The sequence below is a fragment of the Haematobia irritans genome, chromosome 2 (genome assembly GCF_050003625.1).
Source record: "Haematobia irritans isolate KBUSLIRL chromosome 2, ASM5000362v1, whole genome shotgun sequence".
In the NCBI taxonomy this organism is placed as follows: domain Eukaryota; kingdom Metazoa; phylum Arthropoda; class Insecta; order Diptera; family Muscidae; genus Haematobia; species Haematobia irritans.
The window spans coordinates 23,499,331-23,516,129 of NC_134398.1; the positions used below are offsets into that span (position 1 = coordinate 23,499,331).

A 16,799-nucleotide genomic window follows, 5' to 3' on the forward strand; every position below is an offset into this window, starting at 1 on the left:
CGGTCACTTGTCCATTGGGCGTCTCTGGGGGTTCCCATGTAATAACCATGGTTGATGATGATAATGGCCGAACTTGTACATTACGTGGTGCACTTTCCATTTCTTGAAATAAAAAGAAATATAAGAGGAATTATTATTACTTTATTTATTTATTTATTTATTTATTAAAATCTTTATTATAATTACAAATTATAATAATTATATAACAAAAAAGCAACTAGCAACTTAGGCTATCGGCTTAATACTTTTTTTTTAAACAAGGTTTCAGGTTCTTCGTGTCATTTGTAGTTTGTCAAATTTTAAATTCCGGTATATTTGCTCAATATCAGGTATAAAGAAAACTTTGTCAAAATTTAGTCGGTTCAGTAAAATTTTAAACAAATTTCAAACGTTGTAGAAAATTTTGTAAATTGTATCAACATTTAATGTGTCTAGAGAAATTGATAAAAATTCTTAATTTATAATAAATTCTGTTAAAATTTAAGTTTTTTGTTTTTTTTTTTTTTTTTTTTTTTTTTTTTTATATAATATATTTTATTTTATTATTACTGATGTTTCCATGTAACAATTTTATTTTTATAGAAAAAAATTATCAAAAAATTGCAATTGTAATAAATTCTGTTAATTTTTTTTTTGTTTTTGATAAAATAATTTTTTATTATTAATGATGTTTCTTTGTATCAATATTTTTTTTTTTAGAAGAAATCTATCAAAAAATTGCTATAGCATAGAATGTTTATAGAATATTATGTTCACAGTAATTTCTTTACTAGTTTTGATTTTTTTATTTTCTATTAAAATTATTTTATTGCAAATATTTAATTTAATTTCCATAATTTTTTCCCCCAAAATATGTTTATTATTTTATCGAAATTAATTTGCTATTAATGATACTAAAATTTATTATTCCTACCAATACAGGATGGGAGTATACTATTTTGTATTTTGCCATTCCGAAATATCGGTTTTGAGCCATACAATGTATATATCGTTTTTATTTTTTATACCCTCCACCGTAGGATGGGGGTATATTAACTTTGTCATTCCGTTTGCAACACATCGAAATATTGCTCTAAGACCCCATAAAGTATATATATTATGGGTCGTGGTGAAATTCTGAGTCGATCTGAGCATGTCCGTCCGTCCGTCCGTCTGTTGAAATCACGCTAACTTCCGAACGAAACAAACTATCGACTTGAAACTTGGCACAAGTAGTTGCTATTGATGTAGGTCAGATGGTATTGCAAATGGGCCATATCGGTCCACTTTTACGTATAGCCCCCATTAAAACGGACCCCCAAATTTGGCTTACGGGGACTCTAACATAAGAGAAGCAAATTTCATCCGATCCGGCTGAAATGTGGTACATGGTGTTGGTATATGGACTCTAACGCCTATGCAAAAATTGGTCCACATCGGTCCACAATTATATATAGCCCCCATATAAACCGATCGCCCGATTTGGTTTGCGGAGCCTCTAAGAGAAGCAAATTTCATCCGATCCGGCTGAAATTTGGAACATAGTGTTAATATAAGGTCTCTAACAACCATGCAAAAATTGGTTCCCATCGGTCCACAATTATACATAGCCCCCATATAAACCGATCCCCCGATTTGGCATGCGGAGCCTCTAAGAGAAGCAAATTTCATCCGATCCGGTTGAAATTTGGTACATGATGTTAGTATATGGTCTCTAACAACCATGCAAAAATTCGTCCCTATCGGTCCACAATTACATATAGCCCCCATATAAACCGATCCCCCGATTTGGCTTGCGGAGCCTCTAAGAGAAGCAAATTTCATCCGATCCGGCTGAAATTTGGTACGTGGTGTTGGTATATGGTCTCTAACAACTATGCAAAAATTGGTTCACATCGGTCAATAATTATATATAGCCCCCATATAAACCGATCACCAGATTTGACCTCCGGAGCCTCTTGGAAGACCAAAATTCATCTGATTCAGTTGAAATTTGGTACGTGATGTTAGTATATGGTATCCGACAACCATGCAGGAATTGGTTCATATCAGTCCATAATTATATATAGCCCCATATAAACCGATCCCCAGATTTGACCCGGGTGCCTTTCGGAGAAGAAAAATTCATCCGATCTGGTTGAAATTTGGTACGTGGTGGTAGTATATGATATTTAACAACCATGCCAAAAGTGGTCCATATCAGTCCATAATCATATATAGCTCCCATATAAACCGATCCCGAGATTTGGTTTTGGAGCCACTTGGAGGAGAAAATTTCATCCGAGTCATTTAAAATTTGGTACATTGAGCTAGTATATGGCCGTTAACAACCATGCCTAACTAGGTCGATATCGGTCTATAGTTATATATAGCCCTCAGATAAATCGATCCCCAATCACACAAAAATTGGTCCATAGCAAGTTCATAATTGTATATAGCCCATATATAAGCGACCCCCATATTTCAATTCTGGCTCTCTACAGGGTACATAAGATTCGGCCTGGCCGAACTTACGGCCGTATATACTTGTTTGTTTTTTGATAAGAGAGAAATTCCAAGATGATCTAACGATGCTAGTATGTCTGATGTTATCTCAAAACAGCCCAGCGTTACGTGTCACTCGCAACAAAAGGTGGCACAATCAGTTTGGAAAGGTGGCCTAAAAAGTGACACACACGCAAAGAAAAAAAAAACCTTTGGAAAACGTGTACCGAAACGTTTTTCTTTTGTTAGAGTTCTTTGAATTGCTTCGAAAATTTTAAACTTTTATCACCAAAAAAATTCGTTTGTTACAAAATTTTTATTTTTTCAATAAAAAAAGTTATTTTTAAACGACAACACAGTCCATTTCGTTTATATCAAACACTGTTCTTTTCTGACTTTAGGTCTTTAATAAGACACAGTTTACAGTTCAAAATGTAATATACTACAATGTAATGTTGAACATTTTTTCGGAATCTTCCGAACATATCTGGAATATATGTAAAAAAAAAAACAAAAAAATTTGATCGAAGTAGGGATCGAACCCACGACCCTTGGCATGCAAGTCGGACGTAGCAACCACTGCTCCACGGTGCCAAACTAAATGTTTATTTCTGTTAAATAAAGTTTGTTTATTCGGTTCGTGGGCGCCGCAAGCTATGCTATATAAATATAACTTATATGGATATTTATCTATTGATGACCATAACAGGTACAGGTAGCTCAGTGGTTAGTGCGTTGGCTTACAAAGTGCATGGTCCGCGGTTCGATTCTCCGTCAGGCGAAAGGTAAAAAAATTATAAAATCGAATAATTTCTTCTGCATTGTTGGTATTACAGGAAAAGGTGTTAAAAACTAAAAAACCTCGTGGATGTGAGAGAGATGTGAGGGAAAATGCAATTAGCAAGAAAACATTTTTTTTTTTTTGAGTTTGTCTTTATGAATTTGTTTTACATCCTGGAAAAGAATAAACGTTTATCACAAAAAGTATATACTTTAATTCCAAATACACTTCCTTACAGCGAAAAGCAAATGAGAAACGAACTTTGTTTGTCTAAAATTTCGTTTGGGAGGAAATAATTATTTTTTTGCGTGCACTTTTCATAAAGAAAAAATACCATTAAATGAATTTATGGAAGGTCTAACGATAGTCCGTAAGTCTATTGTAATCACACCCCAGCCATAGTTCAGTGTTTCTGCCTTTAAGGTTATTCAAAACTTTGTTATAAAAAAATTGCCTTGTGAATCAAAGAAATATCGTTTTACATAATATAACTTTGGAAAAATGATTTTAAAATATATGAATGCTTGAAAAAAAATATCCACCAATTTACCAACTGCCTCTAAGCAACTTAATCTAAATCCATTTGATTTTATAGTCAATAAGAATTAATCCGAATCTTCTACCAACTTAATTTCACGTTTCAATAAGATATCTAAAAGAAGTCAACTTCATTATAATCGATAATTGCTAAAGTTTTGATTTCTTTTTCGATATACACTTTTGCAATTTCGTCTCCATGTTCGGTTCTTTTTTTTCTCATTGTTGCCACAGAAAAAGCGATTGAAAAAGTTTTTTAATAATTATTTGCATTAAACATGGGTAGTTGTGGTTAGATATTTTTCTTTTTTTTGGGGGGGGATGGAGGTACAAACGACAGGAACAGAAAATAACATTCACGGAAGTAAAGAAATCTATTGCAGCACTTTATGGCAAAGAATAAAGTTAATAAACGATTATCTGCATAAGACTCACAACGTTGGGCGCCATCTCAGAGAGTCTGTGCATGACGAAGGCATTGTTGGCAATGGCACGAATCAATACAAACTTTTTTTGTTGCAATAAAAAACAACTTCAATTAATTGCTAATTAAAATGAAGCAAACAATATCGGCAGAAGATATCGTGGTTTACCATACACAAGCGATACTCTGGCAAGAAACACCCTCACCCTCACCCTCACCACCATCACCATCCTTCCTTCCTGGTCATATCAACCAGAAATGAAACATCATTGCCTTGGGCAATGAAAGGAAATCGTGGTTAATTGTAAAGGTAAAATTGAAGAGTAACCGCAAACTTAGTGATGCCATACAAAGTGAAGTGGTCTGAAGGATAGATTGATGGCCACTATGCCAATATATGGGGTGTAAGGGCGATTGCTTTGGTTCCGCACATACCACACTATGAACGTATTGCAATTGCCTTCTTTTACAGATACAAATGAGGCCACAATTTCCATAGATAACCTAATACTGCGATGGACAATGCAAAGGTGTTGCACAAACTCTAAACGAGGGTGGATTCAAAGGAATAAGAAGTAATCAAAAAGAGAATATGAAATCTAAGGGAAAAATTGCATCTTGATATCTTCATTTATGGATTTGGAGATTATGTTTTCTTTTTTTGTGTATTCTACTCTTATTCATAACCAAAAAAAAATCATTCAATCTGTATCAACTGTAATAAAGAAATGTGTTGATGAAAACCATCTAGGGAAAAACTAAATCCTCTTAACTTACTAACGAATGGGGGGAACGGAAGGAGATTTCTGGTCATAAGGCTAAGCTCTACAATGCAGTTGAGTATTAAAATATTAAAAAAAAAAAACATTTTAAATTATATATTTTTTTTTACATTCAAAGTATTTTAAATGCTGAAATTGTTGAATTTCTATTGTAAATTTATTATTTTGCTAAAACTTGTCTATGTCTCACAGACAATGATATATTTGAATACAATTACAACTCGCAAAAAACAACAAGTGTTTTTATTCCTATGAAATAAAATTTACAATTTTCTTTTATTGTAATTTTTTTTTTTTAAATTGATATTTGACAGTAAGTTCAAATTAATTTTTTGTAGCATTTTTTTATAATATTTTTTTTTTTGGATTTTTGTTTTGTATTAAATTTTGTCCAAAAATTCCTTATTTATTTGAATTTTTAGTAAATTTAGTAAAAAAAAAATTTTTTTTACAAAATTGGGTCAAAATTTTGTTTTTGTATAATATTTTGTCAACATTTATGTTTCTTTTTTTGAATTTTTAGTAAATTTAGTCAAAAAAAAAAAAAAAAAATTTAGTAAATTTTATCTTTTTTTTTTTTTGTATACACAATTTGGTCAAAATTTATTTTTTGTATAATATTTTGTCAACATTTATGTTTTATACAAAATACTTTCTCGAGCCGAACTAAACAAAAAATAATTTTTTTTATTGTAAATTTTCTCAAAATTTACTTTTTATCGCAAATTTTGTCAAAATTTGTTTTAAAAAAAATTTGTTTGTTAAAAAATTTGTTGTTTTATAGTAAGTTCAAATTAATATTTTATAGTAAATTTTGTCACAATTTTTTTTTATAATAAATTTTTTCAGATTTTTTTTTTGTAATAAATTTTATCAAAATGTCCTTATTTATTTCAATTTTTAGTAAATTTAGTCAAATTTTATTTTTTTTACTAAAGAATGCAAAAATTAATTTTTTAGAAAATTTTATAAATTTTATAATTTTTTTTTCGTGTACAAAATTGGGTCAAAAATTTGTTTTTGCATAATATTTTGTCAACATTTATGTTTTATACAAAATATTAATTATTATAATTAATTTTTTTATTGAAAATTTTCTCAAAATTTACTTTTTATTGCAAATTTTGTCAAAATTTGTTTTATAGTATTGTTTTCAAAAATTTGTTTGTTTTTATGTAATTTTTAATTTTTATAGTAAAATTTACTAATTTAATTTTTATAATAATTTTTTTCAGATTTTTTTTTTGTGTATTTGATTTTATCAAAATTGCTTTTTTATAGTAAATTTTGTCAAAAAATTCCTTTTTTATTTAAATTTTTAGTAAATTTAGTCAAAATTTATTTTTTATTAAAGATTGCAAAATTTTTTTTAGTAAATTTTATGAACATTTTTTTTGTATACAAAATTAGACCAAAATTTATTTTTTTTGGCCCAATTATGTTTGTTGACAAACATTTATGTTTTATACATAATCTTTTCTCGAACCGAACCAAACAAAAAATAATTAATTTTTTTTATTGACAAATTTCTAAAAACTTACTTTTTATTGCAAATTTTGTCAAAATTTGTTTTATAGTATTGTTTTTAAAAAAATTTTTTTTTTTAAGTAATTTTTAATTTTTATAGTAAAATTTACTAATTTAGTTTTTATAATAATTTTTTTTCTGATTTTTTTTTTGTGTATTTGATTTTATCAAAATTGCTTTTTTATAGTAAATTTTGTCAAAAAATTCCTTTTTTATTTAAATTTTTAGTAAATTTAGTCAAAATTTATTTTTTATTAAAGATTGCAAAAATTTTTTTAGTAAATTTTATGAACATTTTTTTTGTATACAAAATTAGACCAAAATTTATTTTTTTTGGCCCAATTATGTTTGTTGACAAACATTTATGTTTTATACATAATCTTTTCTCGAACCGAACCGAACCAAACAAAAAATAATTAATTTTTTTTATTGACAAATTTCTAAAAACTTACTTTTTATTGAAAATTTTGTCAAAATTTGTTTTATAGTATAGTTTTTAAAAATTTGTTTTTTTAAGTAATTTTTAATTTTTATAGTAAAATTTACTAATTTAATTTTTATAATAATTTTTTTTTCAGATTTTTTTTGTGTATTTGATTTTATCAAAATTTCTTTTTTATAGTAAATTTTGTCAAAAAAATTCCTTATTTATTTCAATTTTTAGTAATTTTAATTAAATTTATTTTTTATTAAAGATTGCTAAAATTTTTTTTAGTAAATTTTATGAACATTTTTTTTGTATACAAAATTGGACCAAAATTTATTTTTTTTTGGCCCAAATATGTTTGTTGATAAACATTTATGTTTTATGCAAAATATTTTCTCGAGCCGAACCAAACAAAAAATAATTATTTTTTTTTATTGACAAATTTCTAAAAACTTACTTTTTATTGAAAGGTTTGTCAAAATTTGTTTTATAGTATAGTTTTTAAAAATTTGTTTTTTTTTGTAGTAAGTTTAAATTAATTTTTTATAGTAAATTTTGTCACAAATTTATTTTTTATAAACAATTTTTTTTTGAATTTTTTGTATTAAGTTTTATCAAAATTTCCTTTTATAGTAAAATTTGTCCAAAGTTTCTTTTTATAGTAAATTTTGTCGTTTTCATATAAAATTTGCCGAAAATTGGTTCATTTGTTTTGTTAGAGTTTATCGATCATTTTTAGTTGTATAGAGGTTTTGAAAAATTTTTATTGTACATTTTTTATAGTAAATAGTAAATTTTTATATCACATTTTGTTAAAGTTAGTTTTTTTTGTAGAATATTTGGACAAGAAAATATTTTTTTATAGTATATTTTGTAAAAAAATTTAATTTTTATTAAAATTAACGTTGGATATTCATCAAAATTTATATTTTATAGCACATTTTGTCAAAATTTATTTTTTATGGCAATTTTTATAAAAAAAAATCGCTTTTTATAGTAAATTTTGTCACCACGTATTTTTTTATAAATTTTGTTAAAATTTAGGTTTTCTTGGAAACTTTATTATTATTTATTTTTTGTAAAATCCCTACGGAAAATGGATCAACCACAGGACCGGTACACAAAAATAATGTTGTCAAAATTATTTTATCAAAATTTAAAATTGTGATAATTTTCTTTTTTTGTGAAAATTTATTTTATTTTTACGTTTAGTGTCGTACAAAATATTTTTCAAAATTAAATGTTTAAATCCTGTTTTATTGTTATTGTTCTGTTTTCAAATGACTCAGAGAATTCAGTAAATTTTGCACAAATTTGTTATCATAGAAAGCACCATCCATACATTCACAGAATCATCATGTATTGTTTATCAATAGGTATCAATATTGAACAAATGATTGTTTAGGATAGGAAATGAAATCAATTGAAGCACATTTGTTGTCGATACAGAAACCTGGACAAACAAATTCCAAATACACACACTTTCGACAATAAGTGCTAGTCCTGGGATAAAACCACTGAGTACTGAGTCCAAGTGCCCATAATTGAGTGCACTTGACTTGTACTTGGGATGTCTGGTGTCTGTATGTCAGCAACAATAACATTAAGTAATTGTAAATATGTTACTATTTTATGTGTACTAATTCTCAAGAGCTTAACAAATAAATTCGTAGAATTACATAGAAACACATACATGGGGACTAACGTATTAAAGATAGGATATTAATTTGAAGTAGTATTGAAAATTGGATAATATTTAGTGTTCAAGAGATTTTTTCTATAGAAAGGAATAGGAATAGTTGACCGAGGATTTAAGAACTTAGCAGGTGACCGATAAGGTAAAGTTTTCATAGCCCTAATAATACAATATGGAGTAAAAATTTCATTTCCATAGAACATTTTGTCAAAATTTTATTTCTATAGAAAATTTTGTCAACATTTTATCTCTAAGAAAATTTTGTCAATTTTTTTGCACAGAAAATTTTTTCAAAATTTTATTTCTATAGAAAATTTTATCAAAATTGTATTTCTATAGAAAATTTTATCAAAATTTTATTTCTATAGAAAATTTTGTCATAATTTTATTTCTAAAATTTTATTTCAAAATTTTATTTCTACACCGAAAAAAAGTGAACTGTTTTATTCGAAGAATGAACTACCTCGCACGAAAATTGAACTAAATTTTACTCCACATTTTGAGATTTCCACAAAACCTTTTTAAAACCAGGAAATTTTAACGCCCTGTTGTACTTTACATTACAAAAGTAAAAAGTACAAAATTACATTATAAAAGTAAAGAAGAAAATCATTGGCGCCAAATCATGACCATTTTAACCATACAGTAGTTCATTCTTACTATTTTTGGGAATCGTACGAAAATCTTCTTTTGCTTTAGTTCATACTGAACTTATGTGTACGGTCATTGAACTTTCTACTCGAGTTTAGTTCATAAATTTTATGAGACATACTTAAAAAAAGTAATATTTCATTAAGCTGTGGAAAATTTCGTTAAAAATAACAAAACTCAACTACAAGCAAATAATTTTTTTTCAATAAAAACAAGTTAAATTTAGCGTTAGTTTAACTACGGAAATTTTTTTCTGCGTATAAACAATTTGGTCAAAATTTTATTTCTATAGAAAATTTTGTAAAAATTTTAGTTTTATAGAAAATGTTGTCAATATTTTGTTTTCTATAGCAAATTTTGTCAAAAATTTATTTCTATAGAAAATTCTGTTAAATTTTTATTTCTATAGAAGATTTTGTCAAAATTTTATTTCTATAGAAAATTTTGTCAACATTTTATTTCCATAAAATTTTTATTTCTATCGAAGATTTTGTCAATATGTTATTTCTTTAGAAAATTTTGTCAACATTTTATTTCTATAGACAATTTTGTCCAAATTTTATTTCTATAGAAGATTTTGTCACAATTTTATTTCTATAGAAAATTTTTTAATTCCTATAGAAAATTTGGTCAAAAACTTTATTTCTATAGAAATTTTTGTCAAAATTTCATTTTTATAGAAAATTTTGTCAAAATTTTATTTGTATAAAAAATTTTGTAAAAATTTTATTTCTATAGAAAATTTTGTCCAAATTTTATTTCTATAAAAAATTTTGTAAAAATTTTATTTCTATAAAAAATTTTGTCAAAATTTTATTTCTATAGAAAACTTTGTCCAAATTTTATTTCTATAGAAAACTTTGTCAAAATTTTATTTCAATAGAAAATTTTGTCAAAATTTTATTTCTATAGAAAATTTTGAAAACATTTTATTTTTATAGAAAATTTTGTGAAAATTTGATTTCTATAAAAAATATAGAAAATTTTGTCAATTTTTTTCAGTAGAAAATTTTGTCAATATTTTATTTCTATAGAAAATATTGTCAACATTTTATTTCCATGGAAAATGTTTTTTCAAAATTTTTTCAAAATTTGTCAAAATTTTATTTCTATTTTCTATTTCTATTCTATTTTCCCACAATTTTATTTCTATAAATAATTTTCTCACAATCTTATTCCTATAGAAAATTTTCTCAAAATTTTATTTAAAAACAAAAATGTTCTTAAACTTTTATTTCTATAGAAAATTTTGTCATAATTTTATTTCTATAGACAATTCGGCCAAAATTTTATTTCTATAGAAAATTTTGAGAAAATTTTAGTTTTATAGAAAATGTTGTCAAAATTTTGTTTTCTATAGCAAATTTTGTCAAAATTTTATTTCTGTAGAAAATTCTGTAAAATTTTTATTTCTATAGAAGATTTTGTCAAAATTTTATTTCTACAGAAAATTTTGTCAACATTTTATTTCCATAAAATTTTTATTCCTATAGAAAATTTTCTCAAAATTTTATTTAAAAACAAAAATGTTCTTAAACTTTTATTTCTATAGAAAATTTTGTCATAATTTTATTTCTATAGACAATTCGGCCAAAATTTTATTTCTATAGAAAATTTTGAGAAAATTTTAGTTTTATAGAAAATGTTGTCAAAATTTTGTTTTCTATAGCAAATTTTGTCAAAATTTTATTTCTGTAGAAAATTCTGTAAAATTCTGTAAAATTTTTATTTCTATAGAAGATTTTGTCAAAATTTTATTTCTACAGAAAATTTTGTCAACATTTTATTTCCATAAAATTTTTATTTCTATTGAAGATTTTGTCAAAATTTTATTTCTATAAAAAATTTTGTCAACTTTTTTAAAAAGTCTTTTTATTTCTATAGAAAATGTTTTCAAAATTTTATTTCTATAGAGAATGTTGTCAAATTTTTATTTCTATAGAAGGTTTTGTCAAAATTTTATTTCTGTAGAAGATTTTGTCAAAATTTTATTTCTATAGAAAATTTTGTCCAACTTTTATTTCAATAGAAGATTTTGTCAAAATTTTATTTCTATAGAAATTTTTGTTAAAATTTTATTTCTATAGAAGATTTTGTCAAAATTTTATTTCTATAGAAATTTTTGTTAAAATTTTATTTCTATAGAAAATTTTGTCAAAATTTTATTTCTATAGAAAATTCTGTAAAATTTTTATTTCTATAGAAGATTTTGTCAAAATTTTATTTCTACAGAAAATTTTGTCAACATTTTATTTCCATAAAATTTTTATTTCTATAGAAGATTTTGTCAAAATTTTATTTCTATAATAAATTTTGTCAACTTTTTTAAAAAGTCTTTTTATTTCTATAGAAAATGTTTTCAAAATTTTATTTCTATAGAGAATGTTGTCAACTTTTTATTTCTATAGAAGGTTTTGTCAAAATTTTATTTCTGTAGAAGATTTTGTCAAAATTTTATTTCTATAGAAAATTTTGTCCAAATTTTATTTCTATAGAAGATTTTGTCAAAATTTTATTTCTATAGAAATTTTTGTTAAAATTTTATTTCTATAGAGAATTTTGTCAAAATTTTATTTCTAAAGAAAATATTGTTAGAAATTTTTTCTATAAAAAATTTTGTCAAAATTTTATTACTATAGAAAATTTTGTCCAAATTTAATTTCTATAGAAGATTTTGTCAAAATTTTATTTCTATAGAAATTTTTGTTAAAATTTTATTTCTATAGAAAATTTTGTCAAAATTTTATTTCTATAGAAAATTTTGTTAGAAATTTTTTCTATAGAAAAATTTTTAATTTCTATAGAAAATTTGGTCAAAAACTTTATTTCTATAGAAATTTTTGTCAAAATTTAATTTTTATAGAAAATTTTGTCAAAATTTTATTTGTATAAAAATTTTGTAAAAATTTTATTTCTATAGAAAATTTTGTCAAAATTTTATTTGTATAAAAAATTTTGTAAAAATTTTATTTCTATAGAAAATTTTGTCCAAATTTTATTTCTATAGAAAATTGTGTCAAAATTCTATTTCTATAGCAAATTTTATCAAAATTTTATTTCTATAGAAAACTTTATTTTCTATAGAAAATTTTGTTAGAAATTTTTTCTATAAAAAATTGTGTCAAAACTTTATTTCTATAGAAAATTTTGTCATAATTTTATTTCTATAGAAAATTTTGTCATAATTTTATTTCTATAGAAAATTTTGTCAAAATTTTATTTCTATAGAAAATTTTGTCAAAATGTTATTTCTATGAAAAATTTTGTTAAAAATTTTATTTCTATAGAAAATTTTGTCAAAAATTTATTTATGTAAAAAATTTTGTTAAACTTTTTTTCTATAGCAAATTTTCACAATTTTATTTCTATAGGCAATGTTAACAAAATATTATTTTTATAGAAAATTTTGTAAAAATTTTATTTTCTATGTGACAACCATGGTTGTGTGCCTTATTTGTGTATAACTTTTTTATTTCTTGTTCATGTAGATAAAGCAAAGAAAAATTTCTCAAATTGTAACTAAATCAAATTAATTTCATGTACATATAAATAGAAATTTGTATAAGCTTTTGTATGTTTTTGTTTAATGCATTTTAACATTTCTATGAGCCAAAAATAATAGCAGTTTCATTAGAAATTATGAAAAAAAAACAAAAAGTTGAATGGATATATTCCAGAAATTTCTTGATTGAAACCCAAAATATCCAGAACATCTGGTGTTAAATTTTTTTTGTGGCTCATCAAAGAAATCCAAAAACAAAAAAACATATTTTCATATTCCCATCAACATTATATGCAAATTTTCTGCGAACTCACATCAAACCACAAATATTTCCGAAAAAATAACGCAGAATATATTCCACCTCTTTCTCACACCATTGCGACTTTATCTATTGGCATGGTATGTCATAGTGAAAATTTATTGAATATATTACCAGGATAAAAGCCATATCGAACCCTATGGGGCAGAAGAAAACAAAAAAAAAAAATAAATAAATTTATATGCATACATATGGCAGTATGTAAAGAAAATGTTATGCATGTAAAATTCGTAAAACAAAAAAGGAGTAAAACAGACTGAAGGCACTCGAAACCAATGAAATTCAAGGATAAAGAGATATTTCGCTTTGGTGTGGTCTTCGTTATTGATTTTCGCCTTGCGATATTATCTTCACGCGAAAATTCCTTTGTTAAGACCTAGGGAAATTTATACGCATATAAATTATGGGAAATATAAACAAAAGGAACCGTCTTAAGGTGAACCATTAAAAAACAAAACAGATGTATATTCAGGATGTTGGAAGAAATATGCAAAATAACGGCTGTGGCATAAGACAAAATACCTAATAGGATTCGGAAATTAAGCCAAAGGCCAAATATTAATTCTAACCCCTTTGATCAAGTTTTTGTAACAACTACGAAGAACACATAGAAAATAAACACAAATTTCAAGGAATTAAATTTTTTCGTTAATGGCAATGAAATTATTGCAATAACATTTTTCTTTTTTTATATCCTTCTCCATAGGATGGAGAACTTGTCATTCCGTTTGTCACACATTGAAATATTTGTATCAAGACCGATAAAGTTATAAGTCGTGGTGAACGTCCGTCCGTCCATCCGTCTGTTGAAATCACGATAACGTTGACACAAGCAAATTATGTTTATCTGAATTTACTTGTTATAGTATTTTTGAATGTAAAAATCTATTTTCATGGTAATTTTTTTCAAACTTTACCTTTTATGGCAAAATCTTATCAAAATATAGTTTTTATACCCTCCACCATAGGATGGGGGTATATTAACTTTGTCATTCCGTTTGTAACACATCGAAATATTGCTCTAAGACCCCATAAAGTATATATATTCTGGGTCGTGGTGAAATTCTGAGTCGATCTAAGCATGTCCGTCCGTCCGTCCGTCTGTCCGTCTGTCCGTCTGTCCGTCTGTCCGGCTGTCCGTCCGTCTGTGGAAATCACGCTAACTTCCGAACGAAACAAGCCATCGACTTGAAACTTGGCACAAATAGTTGTTATTGATGTAGGTCGGATGGTATTGAAAATCGGCCATATCGGACCACGTTTACGTATAGCCCCCATATAAACCGATCCCCAAATTTGGCTTGGGGAGCTTCCCGGAGCAGCAAAATTCATCCGATCCGGTTGAAATTTGGTACCTGATGTTAGTATACGGCCTCTAACAACCATGCAAAAATTGGTCCATATCGGTCCATAATTATATATAGCTCCCATATAAACCGATCCCCAGATTTGACCTCCGGGGCCTCTTGGAGGTGAAAAATTCATCCGATCCGGTTGAAATGTGGTACCTGATGTTAGTATACGGTCTCTAACAACCATGCAAAAATTGGTCCATATCGGTCCATAATTATATAGCCCCCATATAAACCGATCCCCAGATTTGACCTCCGGAGCCTCTTGGAGGGGCAAAATTCATCCGATCCTGTTGAAATTTGGTACCTGATGTTAGTATACGGCCTCTAACAACCATGCAAAAATTGGTCCATATCGGTTCATAATTATATATAGCTCCCATATAAACCGATCCCCAGATTTGAACTCCGGAGCCTCTTGGAGGAGCAAAATTCATCCGATCCAATTGAAATTTAGTACGTGGTGTTAGTATATAGTCTCTAACAACCATGCAAAAATTGGTCCATATCGGTTCATAATTATATATAGCTCCCATATAAACCGATCCCCAGATTTGACCTCAGGAGCCTCTTGGAGGAGCGAAATTCATCCGATCCAGTTGAAATTTGGTACATGGTGTTAGTATATGGTATCTAACAACCATGCAAAAATTGGTCCATATCGGTCCATAATTATATATAGCAAAAGTCATCCGATGCGGTTGAAATTTGGTACATTTTGTCAAATATGGCCTCTAACAGCCATGTAAAAATTGGTCAATATCGGTCTTTAGTTATATATAGCCGATGACTTATTACACAAAAATTAGTCCATATCGCCAAAAATAATCTACCAAAACTTTATTCCCATAGAAAATTTTGTCAAATTTTATTACTATAGAAAGTTGTGTCAAAATTTCATTTCTATAGAAAGTTTTGTCAAACGTTTATTTCTATAGAAATGTTTGTCAAAATTTTATTTCCATAGAAAGTTTTGTCAAAATTTTATTTTTATAGAAAATGTTGTAAAAAATTTATTTCTGTAGAAAATTTTGTCAACATTTTATTTCTATACAAAATTTTGTCAACATTTGACTTCCATAGAAAATTTTGTCAACATTTTATTTCTATAGAAAATTTTGTCAAGTTTTTATTTCTATAGAAAATTTTGTCAAAATTTTATTTCTATAGAAAATTTTGTCAAGTTTTCATTTCTATAGAAAATTTTGTCAAACTATATTATATACATATTTAATCGGCCTTTTTTTGTTTAATATATACCCCGTATGGCCTAACTTACAATTTAGAAGACAGTGTTAAAAAGTTTTGCGATACCTTGCCATCGGCAAGTGTTATCGCAACCCAAGTAATTCGATTGTGGATGACAGCCTTTAGTAGAAGTTCCTACGCAATCCATGGTGGAGGGTACATAAGATTCGGCCTGGCCGAACTTACGGCCGTATATACTTGTTATAGTAAATTTTGTTGAAGTTTATTTTTTTGAACCGGAAGTGGTGCAAAATTGGCGCAGAAGCGATGAATTTAACATGGGCTTGTTACAGGACGGATGTCCATCATTTCAACAGCCGTTGCACTGAATATGCATCACATCTTAAGGTGTGATCCGAATTCAGTGTATAAATAAATAAATAAATAAATTTTAAATTCTAACGTTTGTCTAAAACGCGTGACCTCAAATATTTTCCAAAATTCCATTTTTTCCAATTTTTCTACAATGGAGTTAGCATTTTTTTCACAAAATTAAAAAAAAATTAAAACTTTACTAATTCTTGATCTGTTTTTAACCTATTTGAATAAAAAAAAGTTAAAATTACCCTTTAAAAATAATTTCAAGGAAATTTTTCCAATTAAAGTCTTAATTGAGTTTAAAAAAAATATTCAATTGAAATGAATTAAAAAATCTTGTAATATTTTGATAAATAAATAATTTAAAATTTCTTCTTATGATTTTTAATGCACTCTAACGTTTGTCTGAAACGCTTGACCTCAAATATTTTCTAAAATTCCAATTTTTTCCAATTTTTCTACAATGGAGTTAGCATTTTTTTTTTACAAAATTGAAAAAAAATACGATTTTACTAATTCTTGATCTGTTTTTAACCTATTTGAATTAAAAAAAAAGTTAAAATTAACCTTTAAAAATAATATAAATTTAAAATAAAAAACATCTTTGCACAGAAAAAAATTTCAAGGAAATTTTTCCAATTAAAGTCTTAATTGAGTTTAAAAAAATATTCAATTGAAATGAATTAAAAAAAAATCTTGTAATATTTTGATAAATAAATAATTTTTAATTAAGGTCATAATTGAGTTTAAAAAAATATTCAATTGAAATGAA

At 26.0% G+C, this 16,799-nt stretch overlaps 1 protein-coding gene across 1 annotated transcript in view; it reads right to left on the bottom strand.

Annotated features, from left to right (window-relative positions):
• The window catches only part of Lar (tyrosine-protein phosphatase Lar), a gene marked incomplete in the record, with an annotated part of 1,210,349 nt that overhangs the window by 113,433 nt on the left and 1,080,117 nt on the right, over positions 1-16,799 (bottom strand). Inside the window, 1 exon segment of the mRNA XM_075293564.1 lies at positions 2-102. Coding sequence (XP_075149679.1) covers positions 2-102 — 101 coding nt within the window.